Below are 23,662 nucleotides of genomic sequence, written 5' to 3' on the forward strand. Positions count from 1 at the left end.
ACTATTGATCCAGTAGACTTAAGCTGTATAAACAGTGTTATTGACATTGTGAACAATATTTATAAATTCATTTAGTTTTTAAATGAGTATTAAGCAGGCTTAACACTTCAGGCTAGGTCGGCCGGTTGAACTCAAGTGTTTATTATACATATGGTGACGTTACTAAAACAGTCAGGAGTATCTGATGACGTTTATTCTTGTACCTATTACGTTTTTGTAAAATAATATTTTATTTTTAAAATAGCAAAAAAGTAACCTAAGACAGCATAATTAATTTTGTTAGGAACTGAAGCGTTATTGATTAAAATAAAAAGAAATTTCACTAATTTCAGAAATACTTATTTTTATGTATTTCTGTTTGTTTTATTAGTTGTGCAATTAAGAATTCTATTATTATTGTTATTGTTCTTATGTATTTATGAAGATATTTTTCATTTTTATGCATATCTTTTATAAAAAAAACAATGCTTATAAAAATATGTAAAAAAATGAATTGCTCTCCTAGTGCGAAGCTCAAAACACAAACCAACGGCGATTAGGGAATCAAAGTGAGGAATCTCCTCACGATGCGCGCTGTGTCCAGCAATACTGCAACGGCCATTGAGAGCTTCTGAACATGTTGGTCGAGGCTCTTTGGTCTCAACCCATGCGCAGAAATGACAATAAAGACAATAATTGTAAAATCCAAATCCCACGTCTCAGTAACTGCTTACCATTATTATTATTACTTCCATTAATATTTCACCAACCAATTAACTTATACGACTATCGATGACCAATTGCCAACTGCCAATTGCCTTGGTCTTCTGGCAAGAATCGGCTTATATAATCACACCGGGCTTTTAGGTGAATGCTTCAGGCGCTCGCAACCCTTGATTTGGCGACCATGGTGAGGGCAATCTTCTAACGGGTTACGGACCTCGGCTCAGGACGGTCACTGAGAGAGGATTAACGATATTTGATGCGTCTAGTTATATCAAACTTACTATGTAACCATTATCGTATTCGTCGGCGGGAAGGAACTATTAAAAGGGTCGGGGGGACGGGGAACGCGGCACGCTCTTCGGCGGCGCGGTTTTTTCAATAGACGTTGAATATTGCCTTACATTACCATGTGACATTGCTCGTGCTAATTTCATGAAGCAATCATAGCGACGAGGTGGCCGAGAGGTTAAGGCGTTGGACTGCTAATCCAATGTGCTCTGCACGCGTGGGTTCGAATCCCATCCTCGTCGGAGACTTTTTGTTGTTGAAATTTGTTTAACGAATATGACGTTAAATATACACACGTATAATATTTGTTTCAAGCATTTCTTGAAATGAGAACTAATTCTGTAGAAATTGTTTGACTGTTACTGGAACTTTCGTCTGATACTAAACATTCTATCAGTAAAGGGCAAATACATTATCGTATAGTGCATAAGGCATTTGTTTTATTTCAGAGAGAACGCGTTTTCTTAGAGCGTATATCGCCTATTTAGTAAGTATTCACAGTTCCCGCCCATATTTTGGTCGTTTTAGTTACGTTTTGACTCGCTTTATTAGTTTAAAAATATGTATCTCGCTTTATTAGTTGATGTGGAATTGTTAAACATCTAATTATTCAAGAATCTAGACCAAAGCATGTAGAAAATAAAACATACAATTCAAAGTAATAAATTATAATACATCCTTAGACTATTAATTGTACATGTTTTATAAAATAAATTAACATTATGTTTTCAATATTTACAAATTGTTGTTAAATTCGTTTCATTGACAAGAAGACTACTAACGTATTTAAAAATGAATCATTGTTCTATTTAAAAAACATTTTTAAGAGTATCAAAGAGCATTGCATTTTTTTTTATTAAAGCATCGTGCAGACTCTTTCCTCAAATTGAAAAGTTTTTGTCGATTAAAAGATGACGTGACGTCATTACCATATATTTTTTTATACGTGCAAGGGAAAGTAATCCCATGGCACCTGATGGTAAGTGAATATCGACTGACAAGAGGTGATTACCCCTCGGCAGTCGACAAAACTATGCCGGCCTGTTGGATGCGGATATACACAGGTTGATCCCGGAACGCGACACTTACAGGGTCCATTACGGCGGGTTTTAACACCTTGTGTATGGTGGTCGCTATCCATGCGGATATAAAATATATCCTACCACCAGCATCGTAAATATAGACTAGTTTCAAATGGAATGTCAAACTTACAAGTAATTAAAAGTTGATATGAAGTTTGGTAGATAAACTTATACATCTACAGTCTTACTTATAAACTTGTATTAGCGTTAATAGGTGGTTAAGAATTACTGAAATAGCTGTCAAAAACATCACCGGTTCCTAGTTTAACCCTTATTAAGAGGCAAGATGGCGGGTTTAGACTTACAGCCGATCGAGTAAATTTGTAAACGAAGCATAGCTTTGGGAAAATTTTATAAGTAAGACTGTATATCTGTAGAATATGAAGGGTCTGTTTCACAACTTCTGAGTCAATTCTACTCTTCACATAAATGTATAAGCCGACCAAAAATAATAGTCTTACTCTAATCTATGCTCCCAAATAAATTGTAATAAAATGAGTACTATCTACATTAGTTGCTTAATACGATAACTGTCAAATAACATTTACTTGAAACTTGTGAAACAGGCACTTAATACATAAAACCTTTTTTGATAAATGTCCTTTGTGACTTAGCCATTGTTTTATCTAAATTGGCAAACCATTATCAACCTCATTTATTAGTACTTATTTAAGATTGAGTTTTAACGGATTTTTACTAGACATTTTTTGGCGTATTACGCCTCATTTTGTTTTTTGAATAGCAATCATTACTATTTGCTGGATGAATTTTAGAACAGTTAATTTGGTCGCAACAATGTTTAGACCAAAGAATATAAAGTTATGGGAAATACACCACTTTAAATCTTTATTGAGCAATATTCTAGACTGAGTTTATCTTCTAGCTATATACGTTCTGATACCATATAACAAATTACAGAAAATAGTATTCGAAAATCAAAAGGCAATAATATAAACAATGACAACCGCTAAGAAATAATAAAATTAAAAAAAATATATCGTTCCAGTTTCTTTCCACTGCTGGAGTATCTTACTAGTAAGAGAGGTTAGTTTCCTCTATACACTGGCATAAAAAGTGTTTTGGCAGACTTATTATTATACCTTTTCATTCGCGATATATTCATTATTCAATATAAAAATCTCCTTTTTGAACTAATTGCAAATACCTATTACGTAAAATTTGCTGTTACATTTGATCTTGTGGTAAATATGCCTTGAAATTCTGAAGAATGGTTTCAATTCCTGTGGCGCAATGTTTAAGGTTTTCTTTTAACATAATTCTCCTGTAGCTAAATTGCACATTAATCAGTTTGTGGAGAAACAGACTTTAACAATGCGGTAACTAATTTCAATTACGTATAAAAATATACGAGCAATTCTGCCTCACAAACACTTATAAAATTACAAATTTTTCTATGTAACTGCTCCTTCTATATCTATCTCCGTCTTATACTACAGGACTACTACATCTCCTGTCTTGGCTATGCAGTTTCCACGCAGTCAGCGATTGAGTGGACTTCATCTCCTCAACAGTCAAAGGTCTACCTCTGAACTCGTCCTCAATATCCTGAAGGGTCCTGTCTTTCGTCTCTGGGAGGAAGAAGTAGGAGATCAGTAAACAGTACCCAACAACTATTGAATAAATGACATACGCTCCATGTATGCCTAGAGACCCGAAGAAGAAGGGCACAGTCTTTACAGTGATGAAGAGATTGGAAGACAGGAATAAGACACTGATACCTCCAGCTAGACTTCTGTATTCCAGAGGGAATAACTCTCCAGCTATAATAAATGGTAAAGGAACAGTTCCAGTAGCGATGGTGAACATATGTATATGAATAAGAGCTATACCAATAAACGGATGGTCAAAAGGTAGAAGGTTTTGTCCTTTGCAGTAAGTATACGCCGCTGTGGTTAAGAAAGCCAACAAGTTCAGTCCAACAGTTGAAAACAGCATAGTTCTTCTATTTATCTTCTTAATGACGTATACAGCTAAGCAGTTAGATATGATTCTTTGAGTATCTAACGTGATTACTAATAGAGGTATGTTTACATCAGTTCCAATAACATGGGTGAAGATATCCATTGTGTAGGCAGCAAGGATGTTGGCTCCGGCCCACTGCCCTAGCGTGTAAATATGCATCATGATAAATATGGGCTTGTAAAACTCTTTCTTCTTTATAGTTACGTTGAAGTAAGCTATATTTCTCTTCATTTTACTACCGAACGATTCTGATAGGTCTACGTCAGCTTTTGCTTCTCTTACAACGATAGCTGATTCAATCATTCTTTGCAGTTCATCCTCTTCGTCCTCACTTCGTAACCACCTGAATATCTTCCTGCATTCGTCATACCTGCCTTGGTCTGCCATCCAACTCGGTGACTCCGGGGAGTATATAACTATCAGTAAGTCTATGAATGAAATAAAGGCACAAACTAGAGCTGTTTTTTGCCAGCTCAAATAGGACCCTAAAGTATGTACCATAAGGACTCCTGTTGCAATTGTAACTGATATGGTGGTGAGGAACGCTCCTCTGTTTTTGGGACTGGTGTATTCTCCGATTAAGACTGGGCCTAAGGAGGCGCTCATTCCCATGGAGATTCCTTGGAGAAACCTCGCGACGAGGAGTGATGGGATGCTGTTGGCGGTTATAATGCAGAACCAACCGACGATCATTGGTGTTATGCTCACGAGGTTTGCGGTTCTTCGGCCGTATTTGGCCATTATTGTTGGTACGATGAAGTTACCGGAGACCAAGGCGAATCCCAGGATCGAAGCTGGAATAATAAAAAAGATATATTACTATCAAGATTTACGTCAGAGGAAGTTGATAGCGTGCAGCCAGTAGCAAAAGCTAAACCAAATTATTTCAGTAATATGAATAAAAATACGTATTGCTCCTACATTTGTTTAAAATGACAAAAGGGCAGGTAAAAATAGACAATATTATTATAAGGTTAAAGGTGAAGGCATTCTAGCATCTATCTTGAGACGTAAGGTCGCGTAGACGTAACACGCAGTTTATCTTGCCAATCCTGACGATAAAAATACAGAACGACCTAACCTATGACGTATTTTATTCCTTTCAAAATACTTATAGCAAATTATTTCGTAAACTGTTTATGGCGTGGTAGCGAATTGAATTAGTAGGATCTTACTGCTTCCCAATTATAGAATTTACGCGCAAATTTAACTCCTTTGTACATCTTGCAATTGGCTTCCATCCAGTTTTGTGATAAACAAACGTAAACCACATCCTGGATATCGTTTGGAGTAACATTACGAAGAACGCATAAGATCATAAATTTTCAGTGCTACAAATCCGCATAAAGATGGGTACAAGCTCCTTAGCTCAATGGGTTAGACAGCAGTGAATTGAGAGGAAGCGGATTCGATTCCCGGATTAATACATTTTTTATGTGGCACAGCCGCTTTGTACTTTCTATCTTCAACATAAACCAGACGTCCCAATCAGGTATGTAACCGACGTGATATCTTTATATCAAGCCTCAAAAGGAATTCATCATCATCATCAGCCGCAGGACGTTCATGCCAAACACTGGCCTCCTCCAAAGACTTCCAGATTGATATTTTGTAGTGACTCGCATCCAGCGACCTCCGAATTACTTTCGCTTTGAAATATGATAACGGTTGATATGTCAAGTTAAAAACGGCATCTTAAGATCGTCGCTATCTAATAAACAGATATCAAGAACCTCTCAAATGGATTTAGATTACAGAATACGACGGAATTTGACAGCTGAGCGTTGTTTAGAAAACAACACCGACTGAGGTGATAAATGTTTGTTTATTAAATTACATGAAATGTCTACTTGAGATCTTACTCAAAGCCGAGATTAATTTATTAATACGACCCAAAGACAAGATTCTATTATATATTTATATCATATTTTTTTTCTAAAAAAAATTAAAAAGTTTCAATCAACAATTGATGACTAAGAAAGCCCGGGGTTTCTTTCGCCTTTCTTCTTCAGGTAGTCATCCATTAAGTAGCTTGTGAAAGGCTGGTAGGTTAGCTAGGTCAAGGCCCTTATCGTCCTCACAGGTGACAATCGCGACGCGTTTTTGGCTTTATCCTTATTAAGATTATATACATCTTTTTTATTTCTTTTTCCTACCAGCCCGAGCTGGCTTCTTTGTTTACTCTGTACTCTGATCTATTTTATGTCCAATATAAAATGTCTGTAGTTATATAAGCGACGTAATTGGAGGAATTCTTTTTACATTAATATAAATAAATATTTTCATGTACCTTGACTTATCATAAGTGCAACTATGGTTACTTACGTGATGAATATTTTTTTTTTTAATGTTGACGAGACGTCGAGTTAAGATATTTTAACAGGTAAATAAGGCAATACTCAACATATTTACCTTCTAAACTATTTCTATTGCGATATAATCTGTGTCAACCTTTGAGATTTTCCTTTAATTTACCCGCTTACTCGGTGTAAATTTATGATAGTGAAGTTTCAAGTACCTACTTATTAGTCTCGGGTTTTCCCAAAGGACAGAAAATATGGAAAGTAGGTTTTTGCTAGTGGTAGGATATACTTATATCCGCACGGATAGCGAGCACCGTACGCGCGTAAAGGAAAAGTTAAATATATACATATATATAATATAAATGGGGGCATAAAAAATCTTTAATAATTGCGTTACGTAATACTTGAACGGCCCCTAACCCAATCCTTATTTTCTAACAAAATAAAAACAAAGAATAGTTTCTGCAGTCATCAATTGCCTCTCGAATGTTATCCTTCAAGTCCCACACAAGTATGCACTAAAGGTTGACAATGTAGATTATAAATTAGATATCATTTACGTATATAAAACATTATGTTTGTTTGTAAATTCAGGCATTCTGTGAAAAGATTAAACAGATTTCGATGCATGCTTTTTTAAGACAAACAAGCCATTGTGAGCTCATTCTGCATAGATCGAACCGTCAACAGCTATATTTAAAAATAAAATATATAATAGGGGACCGGCCTATACTTGATTTTGTCCATTATTCTATATATAATGGTTAATAATATGAAAAAGAAGTACTCCTGCGAAAACTGCATAAAAATTGGTTAAAAAATGAGCGAGTAATTCATATTTAAAATATTGTAATGTGCAGAAGTGGGCGCGATGTGGGGATATCGCTACATCTCTTTCTTTCGCACGCGTCGTAATTCCCGATGACGTCACATGTGGATATTTCGTCTCTTTTCTGTTTCTTGTTAATTACCCCTTCCACCGACATTCAAAGACATAACTTGTTGATTTTTTACCGGATTTTAATAATTCCTTCTGTGTTATAATTTATATTATGTAAATATTTGATAAAAGTAAAGAACAAAAATGAGTCCGGTACCCTATTGTAAAATGTCGCTAGATATTGTAATTTTGACTTTTCGGATGACCAACAGCTCAGTTCGTCCTGTGACGACAAAGGCTGGAGTCTTTGAAACGTCGAGAGAAAATTATAATATAAAAAACTCAGATAAAATCCGTAATATAGTTTCTATTTCTAAGTATTTGGTTTCACTTACAAGGCAATGTCAAAATGACTGCATAATTCTTGATTTTATTAATTACGTTATAAAATGAGATTATCAAATGTTCCACAAAAAATCAGCTGATTATATAAATATATAAATACAAGCGGCATGTTATTAGATATTTCTAGTGTCATTTCTAATGCCAAGCCCCCATTTGGCTGTAGGCCAAGTGTCACTGACCGTGATTTTCCTTTTTTTTTTTATAATCTCTTTCACATTGAATAGGAAAATACCATTAAGACAATTAAAGTAATGAACAGTTTATGTAATTCATTTGATTTACAATTAATATTAATTAATTAGATGGAAAACGGTTAACAATTTGCATTTTTTATTTGAATGTTGTATACAGAGTCATTATAGTCATTATAGTAAGATGTGATTTCATTTATTGACATTGCGTTAATAAATGAAATCACATCTTACTGGTGGAAGGTCTCTCATATGTGAGACCTGGGTAGTTACCACCGTAATGTCTGTTTCTGCCGCCAAGCAGCAGTGTGTAGTCAATGTTGTGTTCCAATTTGAAGGACATTGTAACCAGTGTAACTACTGGACATAATTAGTATTAACAACTTGTCTTAGAATGGCGAGTGCAGTGGAATACCAAACAATACTTTGTAATTCAAGGTTTTTTGTGGTGTTACTACTGTTTATGGACGGTCGTATCATTCATCAGGCGAACGGCAACCTCGTCTCGTCATTCTAAGCACTAAAAAATTGTTGATAAACAAAATGTTCCTCAAGTTACTGACCTATCCATGATCCTGAGGAGTCATCGATCGGTATGAGAGAGTCGGACCGTCTCAACTGTGGTAGGAGTATGGCGGCAAACCCCATCACCAGGCCATGCCCCGCCATATTGAGACACACGCCTGCTGTTACGAAGCACTGGAAATTAAAATGAATTATATAAGCACAAATACGCAATGACGTTTTACAAATAGACGCGTCATAGGCTAACGAAATTGCACATATAAACAGCGCAGTATTTAGTATAGTCACAACCCTAGCAGCTCGCATTGATAGGGCCCGAGTGAGCCCGAATGGGTCCGAGTAGGCCTGAGCGTTGACCGCCCCGTCGCCATGACAGTCGAATAAAATGCATTTATTGTTAAAATAAATTACATAGTGTACACTTATTACTAACGTATGAAATGAAACGTTTTTTTTTTCATTCACAGTCGGAGTATAATTTGTAAATCGTCTAAAAACACAAGAAGGCATTTTATTTACAAAAATACAAAAAGTTACCAGACTAGCCGCGACAGTGGTTGGAGGTCGATTAAGTAATTGTCGGGCAAATACCTTGCTTTTGTCTTGCCAGTACTGAGCTCAGACCGTTGTCTGAGCTCAGTACTGGCATGGTACATATGGTGATGTGATCTATGTAATAAAAACATCTTAGCAAATACGTTTTATTTTAAATACTTGTAAAAAAATCACGCTTATTTTTTTTTAATACGTGCTTACAGTCTCGGGTTATTGCAAGAACTTAAGTAGCTACAAAATGTATGCGTATTCGACAGAAGTTTGGTCTCTATTAGCTCTGTATTAGGGGCTGTTTTTAACTAAAGTGGGGTGGTGGGTCTATGATTTGCTTAGCTCCGATGATGTGGGAGATCAGGCCTGAACAGTGATGACGTCACCAATATCTATTTAATTATTTTTTTGATAAATAAACACTTTTTGTAAACATTATACTTATGCTTACGTAAGCGTGGGAGAAGGTGTTAGAGCTTTGATTACTTTTGCTAACAAGGGGCCGGGGAGGGTGGGGCTAAAATTTCTGCTTACTTAATATTTGTAAATAAACAACTCTTTATAAACAAACTTATTAATATTGTATTCTACTCATATCCATTTCTAAAATTCCATCCAAATCCGCCCAGCAGTTTTTGTATTTACTTCTAACAAACATCACACTATTAACTTTCTCATTCATAATTAGTAAGATAATGAGAAACAGACTTGTAACCTGAATGCAGGAGGCGTAACGTGCCCTCACTTCCTCTCAGTAACCCTCTCCCTAACCGCAATTCCTTTATGTTGTTTTTTAGGATTCCGAGGGAGCGAGATGAGTGGCGTGGTATTGAATGAGCGGATGTCTCTCGTGGGAATTGCGACTAGAATATTCATTCTAAATATGTTAGGCATTATTTCTTATTTGCTGTATTACTTAAATAAGTAATAATCGGCGGCGTAAACAAGCGGCGATAGCCGAGTTGGTTGTGGAACGGACTGCCGAGACGAATGTCCGCAGGTTCAAATCCCAAGGGCACATACCGCTAACTTTTCTAAAAAATTATGTGTGTATTCTTTGTGAATTATCGCTTGCTTTAACGGTGAAGGAAAACATCGTGAGGAAACCTGCATACCTGAGAAAATTCTCTATAGGATTTTTCGAGGGTGTGTGAATACCAATCCGCACTAGGCCAACGTGATGGACTAAGGCCTAATCCCTCTCAGTAGTAGAAGAGGCCCGTGCCCAACAGTGGGAAAGTATATAATACAGGGCTGATATTATTATAAGTAATAATGAGAAAAAAAAATCACATGTGTCCAATGCAATAACGTATATTCTACAGAAGAATATATATATCGACGATTCAGTATAGAAGTGCTCAAACTGAACTGCTGGCTATCCACCTCAATATTGTCAGACTTCGATCGATCGACCCCATTCCACATACCAGCAGGTGCAGTGGGGTCAAAATTCAACTTCCTTTGATAAATTATTTTAAAACTAGATACAATCTAGAATAACTACTTTGTCTGATATTTTCTAACGCGTTTTGGCAGAGGTTGGACATCCAGAACGAGTTGGAATAATAACAGCCGATCGGTCGTAAAACCTAAACTAAATTCTATTACATGAAGTGTAATGTGTTGACCCCTCAATACAATTAGAGTAGGTATAAAATTCCCGTATGTAAACAAATTATAGAGATAGGTAACACGCACAATATATATGAACTTCGAAGAATGAAGGTCGGGTATTTCGCGTTGGCTTTTTCATTAATTGAACGGAAAATAACGAAGCTGTCTTACAGACTTACGTGGGTGGCACTCCAAGAGCTGAGTTAGCGTAGGCGAGTTTGCATGGCTGAGACATTGTTTCATGCTTGAGTATACTAATATAATCATATTAGTCCTATATTATATTCTGTCCCACTGCTGGGCACGGGCCTTCTCTACTAGGTAGGATAAGGCCTTACTCCACCACGCTGACCTATTGCGGATTGGTAGACTTCACACACCCTCAAAATACCTATAGAGAACTTCTCAGGTATGCAGGTTTTCTTACGATGTTTTTATTAACCGTTAAAGTAAGCGCTGATTCACAAATACACACATAATTTATAAAAGTCAGATAATCAGAGTTGTGTGCCGTTGGGTTTTTAACCTGGGGACATTCGTCTATGCAATGAATTCCACAACCAACTAGGCTATCGTCGTTTTATTATAATTGTGAGCAGACTGCAAGGTATGCAACCCAAGCTATGCACTATTTTCTCAGAAATGCGAGCTCAATTAAACTTAGCTTAGTTCTTGGTCTGCAACCGGATGTAGTAACACCCCGGTCGAAACCCCCATAGTGACCTACGTAAGTGAGTCGCGTTCCGAGATCAGCCTATTTATATCCAACAGGCCGGCATAATTGTGACGACTGCCGAAGGGTACTCATCTCTCGTCAGTTGACATCCTATTGGACTCCATTACACTTTAAATCACTTTGTCGTGCACATATAAAAAACATCGGAACGTTTAAATATTTTAAAAATGTTACAATACTATATTATAATATTGTACCAACGGTGGGAGCAATCAGATCCTTACTGCAATACAGCCTAACCTACCCAGATGACATAGGGGCACTAATCGGTGATGTGCCCATTATTTTTGGGAATGAAAACCTAGTAAATAGCATGCAGTACTTGGTACTCTTTGCTATGATCATCTATTTCACTTAATTCCTTCGTATGAGAAACAAACATATCAATCCCAACCAAGGTCTGACCTAATTTACTTTAATTGCTTACTCTTTATTGTCCAAGAGTAATCGATATATACCACTTCATATAATACTCAATGTATTTAGATAAATAACGACTTATGAATAAAAATATTTGTTTTCGTGTCTGGATGCATTGCCGGCTTTAAGAAGACTGGCATCCTGGGAATTTAATTTGACGGAGTGAGCTTCTGCCCCTTGCGTTCTCCTACTCATCCCCGCTCTCTGATGGCTTATCAGGGCTTGGCGCATAAGATGCGACCTATCCTCTCCTCTCCCCTCCGAAATGCAATATTGTCTCCAGGGATCTCATTGTCCATACGTTAGAAGTTGCACGGCGGGTCGTTCACTTCGTGCTACCGTTCACGCCGAGGATATCTTTGATACCCAAGAACTTTCTTCTTTGGTCGGTTGTGATTGCTATTAAGGTACTGGATTTAATGGATCCTAGAGCTGTTCAGAATAAAAAGGCCCGACATTGCGTGTTAGGGCCCGAACAGTCGTGCAATGTTTACCATCCTGAAATATTGTTTTGGAAGTCAAGCATGCGTCGCGGGATTCAAGAGGCCGGTATAATTGTGTTGTCTGGCAAAAGAATCACCTGTCATCAGTTCATACTCTAGACGCCTTTGCACTCAAAATCAGATGTAATGTCATATTCCTATGACTGTATATACACAGCTAGTTTATTTACAACTGGGCCATGGAGGCTGTATTTTATATGAATCCCTCCTAGTCGAATTTCGTCCACGGCAGCCAATCTCAACGGAAATAACCTTGCACAGGATATATTAAAATGCACAAGTGTGTGCAAAACACAGGTACACTCTCTGTTCCTTCATTTTCCTAGTTCGGTGAGACGGCAATCCGACATGACCGGAGAAATCAGGCGCAGGACCAACGGCTATACATGCTTTTTGAGGCACTGGGGTATCACAGCGCCAAGTCCCTGACTACGAGCTGCGACTGAGTAATTTTTAAAAATTTTAAACCCAGTCACAATTAATTTAGGCCCGACCCGGGATTCAAACCCAGGACATCAGGGGCCTTATTCTCTTTCCCGCACGTTATTTTGACAGTGCGTAACAAGCACGTAACACAACGCATCATGTTTAGGACTATAGAAATTTGGCTTACAGAATACCATTCCACACACATTTCTCGAAGATAACATGACACGCCGCGTTACGCGTTTACACTATCATACAGAATAAGGGCCCAGCACGATAGTACGTAGTACTCGTACGTCATCAAGGTAACAATTTTATAGCATATCCTGAACTATAAAACTAAAAGTAATTCATGACATTTACGATGCGATATGTCAAGACGTTGACGAGTTATTGCAATATCTTATCATTATCAATAACATTGATACACCATTTTGCGTACACGAAGCGTGACCTGGTTATATCTGTTTATGACGAGTTAATAGCATGTTAGTAAAACACCTGAGTTTCGTTATATTTAACGATCGTAATGTGTATCGATACGCAATTGTAAAGTCGGTTTAGATTTTGACAGTTTATTATATCTCCGTTTGTCAGGAAACTTTTGGGGACAATTGCAATAGACCACACGTTAAAATAAAAATAAATCCGGATTTTATCAAAGTTTTTTATGTTATTATACTCTCAACCCTATATTCGCCCAGTGATCATGAAGGCGTTTATTCATTGCTTTAAATGACGAGACGAGCATGCCGTTCGCCTAATGGTGAGCGATACTACCGCCCATAAACAGTAGAAACACCATCCATCACCTTGGATTACAAAGTATTGTTCGGTATTCCACTGCGCTCGCCATCCTATGACATGAGATGTTAATTCTTATTATGTCCAGTAGTTACACTGGCTACAATGTCCTTCAAACCGGAACACAAGAGTGACTACACACTGCTGCTGGGCGGCAGAAATAGAAATTGCGGTGGTACCAACCCTGGACTCTCACATATAAGCGACCTGCCACCAGTATGTCTACTGCAGTCATTGAAACTTCGGGAGAAAATTATAATATAAAAATCGCAATAAAATCAGAAAAATAATTTTATTTCACTGTTTAACATTCGCGTAAACAAAATAAATCATTCACAGGACACATGGTTAGTAACAGAGTAACACGATAAAGATAATCCACGCTCTTTTCTAGCTAAATAGTTGTTTTAACACATTATCTAGTTTCGCTGAGTTTATTTGTAAACGTTATTGTTTAGAAAACAATTTATTTTTGATAAAAACTCCGCTTTGAAACACGGAAAGTTTATGTATTTTTTATTTTTATTTAGCACTTAGCAAATTGCGCGGATATTAGAAAATTTAAGAAAACTTAACGAAAATATAAATTTTATATATCTGTCAATTGTTTGAAATAACTTTCAGCGATTGACAGCATGCGCGCTGCAAATTCATAGTTAAGACGGGACTGTCGGGTTAGCTAGTAAATAATAAATATACACAGAATATATCAACGGTTGAAAGGCTAATTGACTTAAGCAACATTTTTTTCGAAAATTTTTAACTAGGTTCAAAAAAAAACATAGAAGAGAGGGCTGATTGTAAATGTGTATGAAAATTGTATCTCAAGAAAATTTCGCTTTAGTCAATTAACATTTCAACCGTCGATATGCATATCTACTATCTATTCTGTATCACCTGTGAAAATTTGGCTACATTTTGAAAAACTTCCCTGTATAACTACATAAGATAAGTATTATTATACATTAATATATATGTTGTATAAAAACATTATATCTTATAGAAATGTATACACATCGATAGCGGCTTTGGTAGTTCAACGTTTGTCTGTTTTACAACCGTTTTTAACAACCGATCCCAATCTCAATCTTCAATCCAATTCCGTCATGAACCAGATGTCAGATGCGAACTCTATCGTTATTACTTAAGACCAAATGTATCTATTTACCCGATATCAAAAATAAAAATTTTGAATTTGAATTTGAACCAATCAAAGTAACTCATTTGTACGTATGTCAAAAAAACTTGTACTGATTGGTCAATTTCTGACATAGAAAATAGCATTGGGATCGGTTATTGAAAATAGCGGTTAGCCGATAGTAAATATGCAAATCCTGTTATGTTCTAGTTTGAAGAATTTCACCTATAGCTAGTAGTGTTCCTTGTCTTGTTTTCTATTGTGCGAACTATTTCTAACCTCGTCATAAAATTAAAACATTTTTTTCGGACAGACGGATAAATATTTATTTCAGTGTTCTTTAGCATTTGGCACAATTTACTCAAGATAAACAAATGGATAAGAAAGTGGAATTTGTTTTACGATCTGTAATAAAAAATTGATATGAATTTGCGTAGCATACCGTTCCTGTGGTTTTAAATAACAAACTACGATTAATCTCGCGGCGTCATTTTGCATGTGATTTGAAGCGGCTTAAAAGATAATGTTGGTGTGAATGAATGAATTAATGTGTGTGATATGTTTTATTATGTTGTATATTTTAATTATGTTCCGCAACATGTGATATAAACTTGGTTATTTGTATTGATTGTAATAAATAAAATTTCTGTGTTGCTTTTTGTTCATAATAGAAATAATGAAGTTTATTTTTCTCATTAAAAATGACAATTATAATATTTTAAAAACCAAAAGTACAAATGACATTCGTCCATCAAAATAAATTTTCTTTTTATAAATCTGGATTTCGTATGCTAACAATTCAAAGAAAATAAATAATTTTTACATATAGAATAGATGTTAGTCCCTAATATAGCCCACATATGAATCTACAATCGTTGAGTTCTTATTTACCTTAGAAATCGAACCCCGTAACGTACAATATACATATATTTGCGACACACGTAATAAAAAACGTATAGTCTCTAATTTTGTTACTATATTATATTCATCGCTGGTGGTAAGATTTTTGTCGGCCGGGATAACGACTCGTACACAAACTTTAAACCCACCATAGTGGTATAGGCGTAGTTAGGAAATGCAGAGCTCATAATAGAAACGTCTTTGCATACCTAAAAAAAAATTAAAAATACTTTTTATTAATATTTCTTTTGTGAGTAACTTATTGTAAAATATTGTTTACAAAAAGATTAATCTTGTTTCAGCTTTACGCAATGTCAAAATTATTTTTTATAAAGATTTCTTACACCATTTCAGATTTTCCGATAAATATACTGCAATTATACTGGGTCTCTTATACGCGGTCTCAATTATGAATTCATAATGTTTTCCTTTAACATATCCTCTTCATATTTGCTGTCGTAATTGCAGTTATCTTTTCCTTTAGATTTAATTGCAGAATTGCAACTATTGTACGTCACAGTTGCAACTATTAAATTACTATCCTTGATAGTGCAACTTGCTTCCACAATACGGCAGTAGGAAAACGTTATTATTGTATAGAAACAAATGAATTATTCAATATGTATCATAAGCCTTTATTAATGCGGAAGACTTTTTATAGGGCAAACGTTTAAATAGGTCAATTAATGGTAAATGATTATCATCCATAAACGAAATAAGAATGATTATGCGTTGTCAGCTCTGAGGTAGAAAATCCCTAATTCATAATGAAGAGCGCAAATTATATACAATGTTCAGTCCCATGGTCCGGTGAGACGGCAATCTGACACACGATCAGGCGCAGGACCAACGGCTTTACGTGCTTGAATAACAATAAATTATAAACATGGACCTTCTTGCTAACTTTTTTAGAAACCTGATAATTATTATCATCGATTGTTATTATTATATACATAATCAATAATTTAACAACGAACAAAGGTAGCTACGTACTCCTTTGAAGTTGTTTTTAGAATCTAAAAGGTGACAGGAGGCGAAGCTTAAATGGTAACTCGAGGAAAAAATAAAACAGTCGAATACAATTTACGTCACAAAACTGTATCAGGTCTCCTTTAGAATGATTTTTTCCGTTGACAATGTGAAAGCGCGACTATTCTACAGAGTATTGTAAACCAGGCTATTCGTTCTGTAGACAAAACTGGCAACAGCACTAGCGCACAGCAACTAATCCATGATTTCGCGAGTTCTTATCATTTTATGATTATTACGTAAATATAAGATATAACTTCAACATAGAAATATATTGTAAGCGTTTTTATTTTATGAAAATAAACCTTTAATACTAAGTAACAAAGGCTAAAAAACCTTTTGCGTACAATAGAGCACAGGACTACCTCTAGAGTACCAATTCTACCATGTATCTAAATAGGACCTCATTTATAGGTACAATAATTAATGATAATAATAATATCAGCCCTGTATTATATACTTGCCCACTGCTGAGCACGGGCCTCCTCTACTACTGAGAGGGCTTAGGCCTTAGTCCACCACGCTGGCCTAGTGCGGATTGGTAGACTTCACATACCTTCGAAATTCCTATAGAGAACTAGATGTTTTCCTTCACTGTTAAAGCGAACGATAAATTCACAAAGAATACACACATGATTTTACAAAAGTCAGAGGTGTGTGCCCTTGGGATTTGAACCTGCGGACATTCGTTTTGGCAGTCCGTTCCACACCCAACTAGGCTATCGCCGCTTACAATAATTACTTTCTGTAAATAAAATAGGATTTTATGTTTTCGTTTTATGCATTTTTGTGCGTACACGATACGTACATACGTGCACGGGAAAGTAAACCCCACTACACCTGATGGTAAGAGGAGTGGGGTCCAATAGTATGTCGACTGACGAGAGATGATTACCCCTCGGCAGTCGCCACGATTATGCCGGCCTGTTGGAACCGTATATACACAGGCTGATCCCGGAACGCGACATACGTGGGCCACCATGGTGGATTATAAAACACCTTGTGTACGGTGGTCGCTATCCGAGCGCATATATTCCACCACCAGCAAAAATATATTATTGTCCCAATCATAAACTTATTTCCTTATGTTTTTATAATAAAAGGGGTAAACGAGCACACGGTTCACCTGATGGTAAGTGATTACCGTCGCCCATGAACATCTGCTATACCAGGAGGCATAGAGATGCGTTGCTGACGTTTTAGACGGGAATGCGCTCTTATTTCTTATTTTCTTTTATATCACAGTGCACTCTACGTAATTTATTTTGGAGAAAAAACGTGTATATCATATATTAACGATAATAATAGAAATCATTTTCATGTTAATTATTTTCGCGAAAACATTTTACATTGCTTAAGAAAAAATCAAAACAATTATATTTCATTCATAATGAGCTGTGATATGTTACAGCTTACTGATTCCTCAAAATGCAATTAAATATGACTATTCCTTTAGAAAATCCTAATCCTTTAATTGCGGAAACACGACAATCTATCAAATAAATAGGAAAGCAAAAATTATTGTTTCATATTATTTATATAAAGCAAAAATCTGCAGGTAATATTCACACTATAATAAACTAATTACAGAATATTAATTTATGTATATTAATATTTAACTAAGATCACGTATAACTTCTAAGCGAAAAACTATATTCCATATATTTTATTTTATTATGTCATCTGCTATAAACTTATGAATTATTTCTAGGCTAGATCCTAAGCATATATTTTCAAAATATTTAAATGCTCCAAAAGTAGATGTATCGGAACTCTATCGTATTTACTTAAGACAAATGCACATATGTACCCGAAATCATAAATAAAAAAAAGAATTACAATGGTAAACTAAACAAGACTTGTAAACAATTTACATAATGCTGAAATATTCTAAAAGCAATGTAAACAGTACAAATAAAATTCGCTGCAACAATTTACAAATACATTATAATCACAAATTAACTTAAATACAAATCTTTTGTTATTTAGGATTATCGACACACTCTTCTAAACCAAATATTTACAAAACAAAACAGCCCTTAACAAACATTAATTTACCTAATTACTATATTACTTAAGACTCATTATTACTTACTTGTTTTTTGAACGGCGTTATCCATTTTGTCGGCTTAGACATTATCAACACACACAACACGACAGCGATTTAACAACAATTTGAAGTACACGTCCCTCTATAGCTCGTATCGTACTGGCAATACGCTTGGAAGCAGGCCAGTCGGCATTGTAAGGAGTTTGCGCACTACCCGAGGTCACGTGATAATAGTTCTAATACAGTTTTATGGTAATTGAAGAAAGTAGAATTTGCAATACATATTTTAGGAGTATTGTTTGATTGAGTAATGTTGCTTTGCAATTTTAATAATCGACAATTGAGGAGTAAATAATATGTATGAGTTTATAGGTGTTTGGGTTGTTTCAATATTAGCATTAAAGTGCATTAATATGATTATTATGAATATTTTCAAAATATAGATATATAAAGCTGAAAAGCTTGTTTATTTGTTTGAACGCGCCAATCCTAGGCAACCGAAACCTAAACCAATTTAGATTTATTTCACTACGTTTTATCCTTTATTAATATTCATCCTAAAAAAGTTTTTCACGTGGTCGGAGCTACATCTTCCATAATTGAATTTGTGCGTTTCTGAGTTTTTAGTTATTATTAATTTGGCATTCAATTTATAAACTCTAATGTCTATGGTATGTGTCATGTTGATTAAGCTTGCATGATGGATCCCCCTGAAGAAAGAGTCTGAAAGTCAGGCAGGCTAGGCAGTTGGTAAAATAAAAATTATTAAAATTATTACTTATTACTCTAACACTATTTTTAGCATTACCCTTGATAAAGTGTGTTATACCAGATTGGAAGATATGAAAGAAGACACGCAATCGAATATAGGTCTTATTGCAACCAATACCCAATACAAACAGACACACACTCACGCCTTTTATCCCCGATAGAGGTAGACTGAGGCGCAACTACAGCATCAACTTTTCGGCGTGTGTATTGTATCCTATCATGAGATAAAAGAGCCTATCGCCAAGTCGGGCACAAATTCCCGACCCTGGGTGATGGTAAGTAGAAAACCCCAAATATATTTTTGCTTGATCCCGGAACCGAATCCCAGACTTCAGCACTGCAGTCCGTAATACAGTTACGCCACCGAGACATCAGACAGACCCCAAAAAAAATTACTGGAACATAGGTTTTTGTCGAATTTTATGAACGTGTATTTTAAAACTATAATTAACTATAGAATTTTTAGAGTTAAATTATAATGTTACAAATAATCTTTATATTATTATCTAAGTAGGTATATGAGGCAAACTAGTCATTCATTTTATGTAATATGATATTTAATAAACTGTCATCTATACTCTATGCTAATCTAAACAAAACAGGGTTAACGAACTCAAAATAACGCTGAATATTGTGTTTTTCAAGAATAGTAACACAATGCGCAATAGACGATTCATGCACCAAACTACTGCGTTTCTTAATTACTTTTTTAAATCGAATATTTAAAATTTTGTGACTTTTTCGATGCTTTGCAAAACTAAATTACGTAGATCACAAAGAAACGAGACACTTTGTAAAATTTAAAATCATAAACTTTTCTAATAACATTGTTACTATTTATGGTTAGGCGCTGAGCATCAGAAAACAAATATAAAACCCCATTGTCCAATTAAAAAAAAATGTACAAAGAAACAAATATAATAAAGTAAAAGAAAAGAAACCATTAAAATGTCCGTTTCCTATGACCATCTGGCGACTGTTATGCAGGACCTCGACCTAGGCTAATATAAAACCTCCTTTACCGCATTTCCGCGGGGCATAAGGTTGCCATATTCATAAAACTACATTTCCGGGAAATCAATGCAATTAGAAAAAAATATTTCAATTTCAAATATCGAAAACCGTTGGATGTGTTCCAATAAGTCACGTGTTTTAACGTTTACGTTTGCGTTTGGCAAAACGTTGTTGAAACGTAGACGAAGATCGATTAGGCTATTGCTACGCGGAAAGTAATCCCTAAGGGCCTACGCACACGACTTCTTTAAAACGAATGACGCGTTCAATCGCGAGTAATACGCACGAAACAGCTAAATATGTTGGAATGAGGTGTATTTTTATATATACATTTACGAGTCGATGACGCGCAGAAAGCGCGCGTATACAAATCTTACGTTTGCAGCTCGTGTAATAATGAATAAACGTCTTATGTGTAGGTCCTTAACTTACCATTCTTTATTGATTTTAATAAATGCTTATACCCAATTAATTTCTTTTTACCCAAGTAATGATAGGGAAGTAAGGGCTAACGGTACGCGTGGTATTTATTTACAACATAGATCTCCATCTTACTAGCCTAAGGAGGCCTGATTTAAAACAGGTCAATAGTAGCGAGATTCTTTATTCTCTTTTTAAAGACATCCTGTGGAAGGCAGATATTTCTATTCTACCCTTACTACCACTGCAATTTCTGTAAGCCAAGATTGAAAGCAGCACGCAGTTTATTACAACCAAAGTTGACGCGCGGCACGACGCTACGGTCAGTCTATGGTAGCATTGATGCTTAGTGGACACGGATAATAGTGCTAGTCAACTAGCATTCTCCATAAGCGACAATATTTCTATCAGTTTTAGTAAATCTATCCTGGCTATCTACTAAACCTGTATCAGTATAGTTAATTTACTCTATGGTATTTACTTTACCCATTACAGCTGTAAGACGCAATGAAGTTAATCAGAAAGATAGGAATTGGGAATATTTATTTTCTACTTCTAGGTAGCTTGCAATTTGTTTTCTCATAACAATCTACTTTATGATAAAGATCAGTCAACAATACCACACGTCTCAATTAAAGTCGTTAGTTAATTTGGTGTTGTACTGCCCAACACTGGGGTGAATGGACGGACCGCATCGATCGTCTACCGGCTGGCTTCATCCAACTGAAAAACAGTTTAAAAAAAAGGCAAACTCACGCCTTTTATCCTCAAAGGGGATATTTGGTACTAGTGCACCCACTTTACACCGTCTACATTCCGTCCCATAATATGATAGGGGGAAGCCTGTCACTATCTCATCTCATCAGCCTACAACTGTCCACTGCTGAACATAGACCTCCCCTAGAGCGCGCCACGATGCTCGGTCCTCCATTCTCCTCATTCAACGTCCACCGGCGATCTTGCGAATGTCGTCGGGCCAGCGGGTCGGAGGTCGTCACTATATCGACAACAAATTTTACACTCCGGGCTAATAGTGAGTAGGAAATTCTAATATCACTTTGCCTGACCCCGGGATTGAACCCGAGACGTCAGCACTGCAGTCGTGCCGTAATACAACTACATCACAGCCAGTTTAACAGTTTTTAATTAATCTTCCTTACCACAATCAGATTCTATAGACTTATAAGATTCCCCTATAAGAAGGTTGGCCGTCAAAAATCAGTAAAATTATTTTGCAACACGCGTAAAAAAAATTGAGGTGTCAAAGTGCCTTTACTGCAACTGGTGTTAGGTGAAGCGTAAGGAAAATGTCAACTTGCACAGGACAAAAGTATCCCTTGACAGACGGCACAATTATGCCGGCCAGCAATTTTTTTAATGTCTAAGTATTTATCAAATCTCCACCCTCCAGAAAAATTCTCGTGCACTTGGTCTCCACACCGAATGTACGCCCATGCACGTGGGGATTTGTCGCGGCCCTAGGCACACAGTTAAGTGTATATACCTCATGGATGCCAAATGACATTGAGGCCTATGAGGGCTCACAAACATTTCCTGGCCTTCTCCCCTCCCATCCTAAGAGGGTTCCTTCTCCTTTCCCTCACTTCCTTTCCCAGATATCTCCTTCCAACTTTTCTCTAGGTTCCTGCAGTTGCTAAGCTAGGGGTTTCCAGTTTCCCTAGGTGCAGACTGCGGGGTCCAATACAAAAAAAAATCTTTTGCCATTTTCATAAGTTACTACCACCTGTATAATGTATTTACCTTGAAATCAGTTATCTGTAGTCCATTCTGTATATTGATAGAAATAGATTCCTTATCAATTATCTACTTATTTTCAAAGTAGCTCGGTTGTAAACATTATCGAATTCGATACAGCATTCAGCAGCTATTGATAAGGTTAGTTGATAAGAAACTACGGCGTTCTTAATATTTCCTACTTTAAGTTGTAGGAAAAATAAATTTGCTGTAATTTCTACAGTTTATTCTATAATTCAATCTAATATTACTTAATACTATAAATTCTTCTTCTCAGTCGTACACTCCTGGCAGAGTGGTCGTGGTTATGGATTGTCTGAAAAATTGATTGCGACTTTTGCGAGTCTCCTCCATCTCTCTCTGTTCATGGCACTGCGTGTACATTCAGTAAGGGAACACCTTGCAACCGAAATACTATAAATACGTATTGTGAAAATAATTTTTAGAAGTAAATCTCAGAACGGATTTGGATGAAATTTGTCACACGGACGCGACCGCACTGCACCTGACGGTAAGCGGAGTGGGATCCAAATAGTATTCACCGATGAGTGATGTTTATCCCTCGCCAGTTGACACAATTATGCCGGCCTATTTAAATTCATCATGTAATAATCATAGCTGTATTATTAACAGCCACTTACGACAATAACAAAAACAAAAAATTCTTGGTAGTTACCTATTCAACCTCCTTTGACGAATGAATGAAGTTTTTATTAGTTATTTCGCCACGACAATTCTTTATTATCTTTCTTATAAATAGAGGGGTCTAAAATTATTCTTTTAATGATTCCAAGCTTCACATTTTTATTTATTACCTAATAAGTTTGAATTTGGTTGGAATTTGTTCGAAATAAAGAACCAACGCCTATACAAAAAGCGGATAAGTCCTTTATGATAAAATAAAATATATTGATAAAATGATATATTATTCTAAATAGATACAAGTCAAAGATAGCGATCTCTGTCAGCCCCCTGTCAAATCATGTAGGCCGTGATATCGTTATCGCTTATAAATATTATATCTATGAAGGATTGCTGGTGGTCAGTCACTTTTATAACAACGTACCTAATTCTTTCATTGCAAACAATAAATTGCACTATCTTTAGGCGGTGTCTTTAACTAAACGACCCACCAACCATATATTTTAAAAGCTATTTATTGGATTTTTAT

At 36.0% G+C, this 23,662-nt stretch overlaps 2 protein-coding genes and 1 non-coding gene across 3 annotated transcripts in view; 1 reads left to right on the forward strand and 2 right to left on the reverse strand.

Moving 5' to 3' along the window:
- The window catches only part of LOC115442291 (facilitated trehalose transporter Tret1-2 homolog), a 28,455-nt gene extending 28,309 nt beyond the window's left edge, over positions 1–146 (reverse strand). The window contains exon 1 of the mRNA XM_037439822.1: positions 3–146. The gene's annotated coding sequence lies outside the window, so the exon portion shown is untranslated. The remainder of the gene's footprint in view (positions 1–2) is intronic.
- A 1,007-nt stretch (positions 147–1,153) lies between these two features.
- Positions 1,154–1,235, forward strand: Trnas-gcu. Its single transcript has one exon. It is a non-coding gene; the product is annotated as a tRNA-Ser (tRNA).
- A 1,266-nt stretch (positions 1,236–2,501) lies between these two features.
- Positions 2,502–18,712, reverse strand: LOC115442304 (facilitated trehalose transporter Tret1). The gene is made up of 3 exons (XM_030167317.2): positions 18,577–18,712; positions 8,401–8,536; positions 2,502–4,852 (listed from the first exon to the last, which is right to left on the reverse strand). Exons 1-3 carry the CDS (start codon positions 18,616–18,618, stop codon positions 3,522–3,524), a joined length of 1,509 nt encoding a protein of 502 aa, XP_030023177.1. The 5' UTR covers positions 18,619–18,712; the 3' UTR covers positions 2,502–3,521.
- Between the last annotated feature and the right edge of the window lie 4,950 nt (positions 18,713–23,662).

This window comes from Manduca sexta, chromosome 3 (genome assembly GCF_014839805.1).
Source record: "Manduca sexta isolate Smith_Timp_Sample1 chromosome 3, JHU_Msex_v1.0, whole genome shotgun sequence".
NCBI classification, from domain to species: Eukaryota; Metazoa; Arthropoda; class Insecta; order Lepidoptera; family Sphingidae; genus Manduca; species Manduca sexta.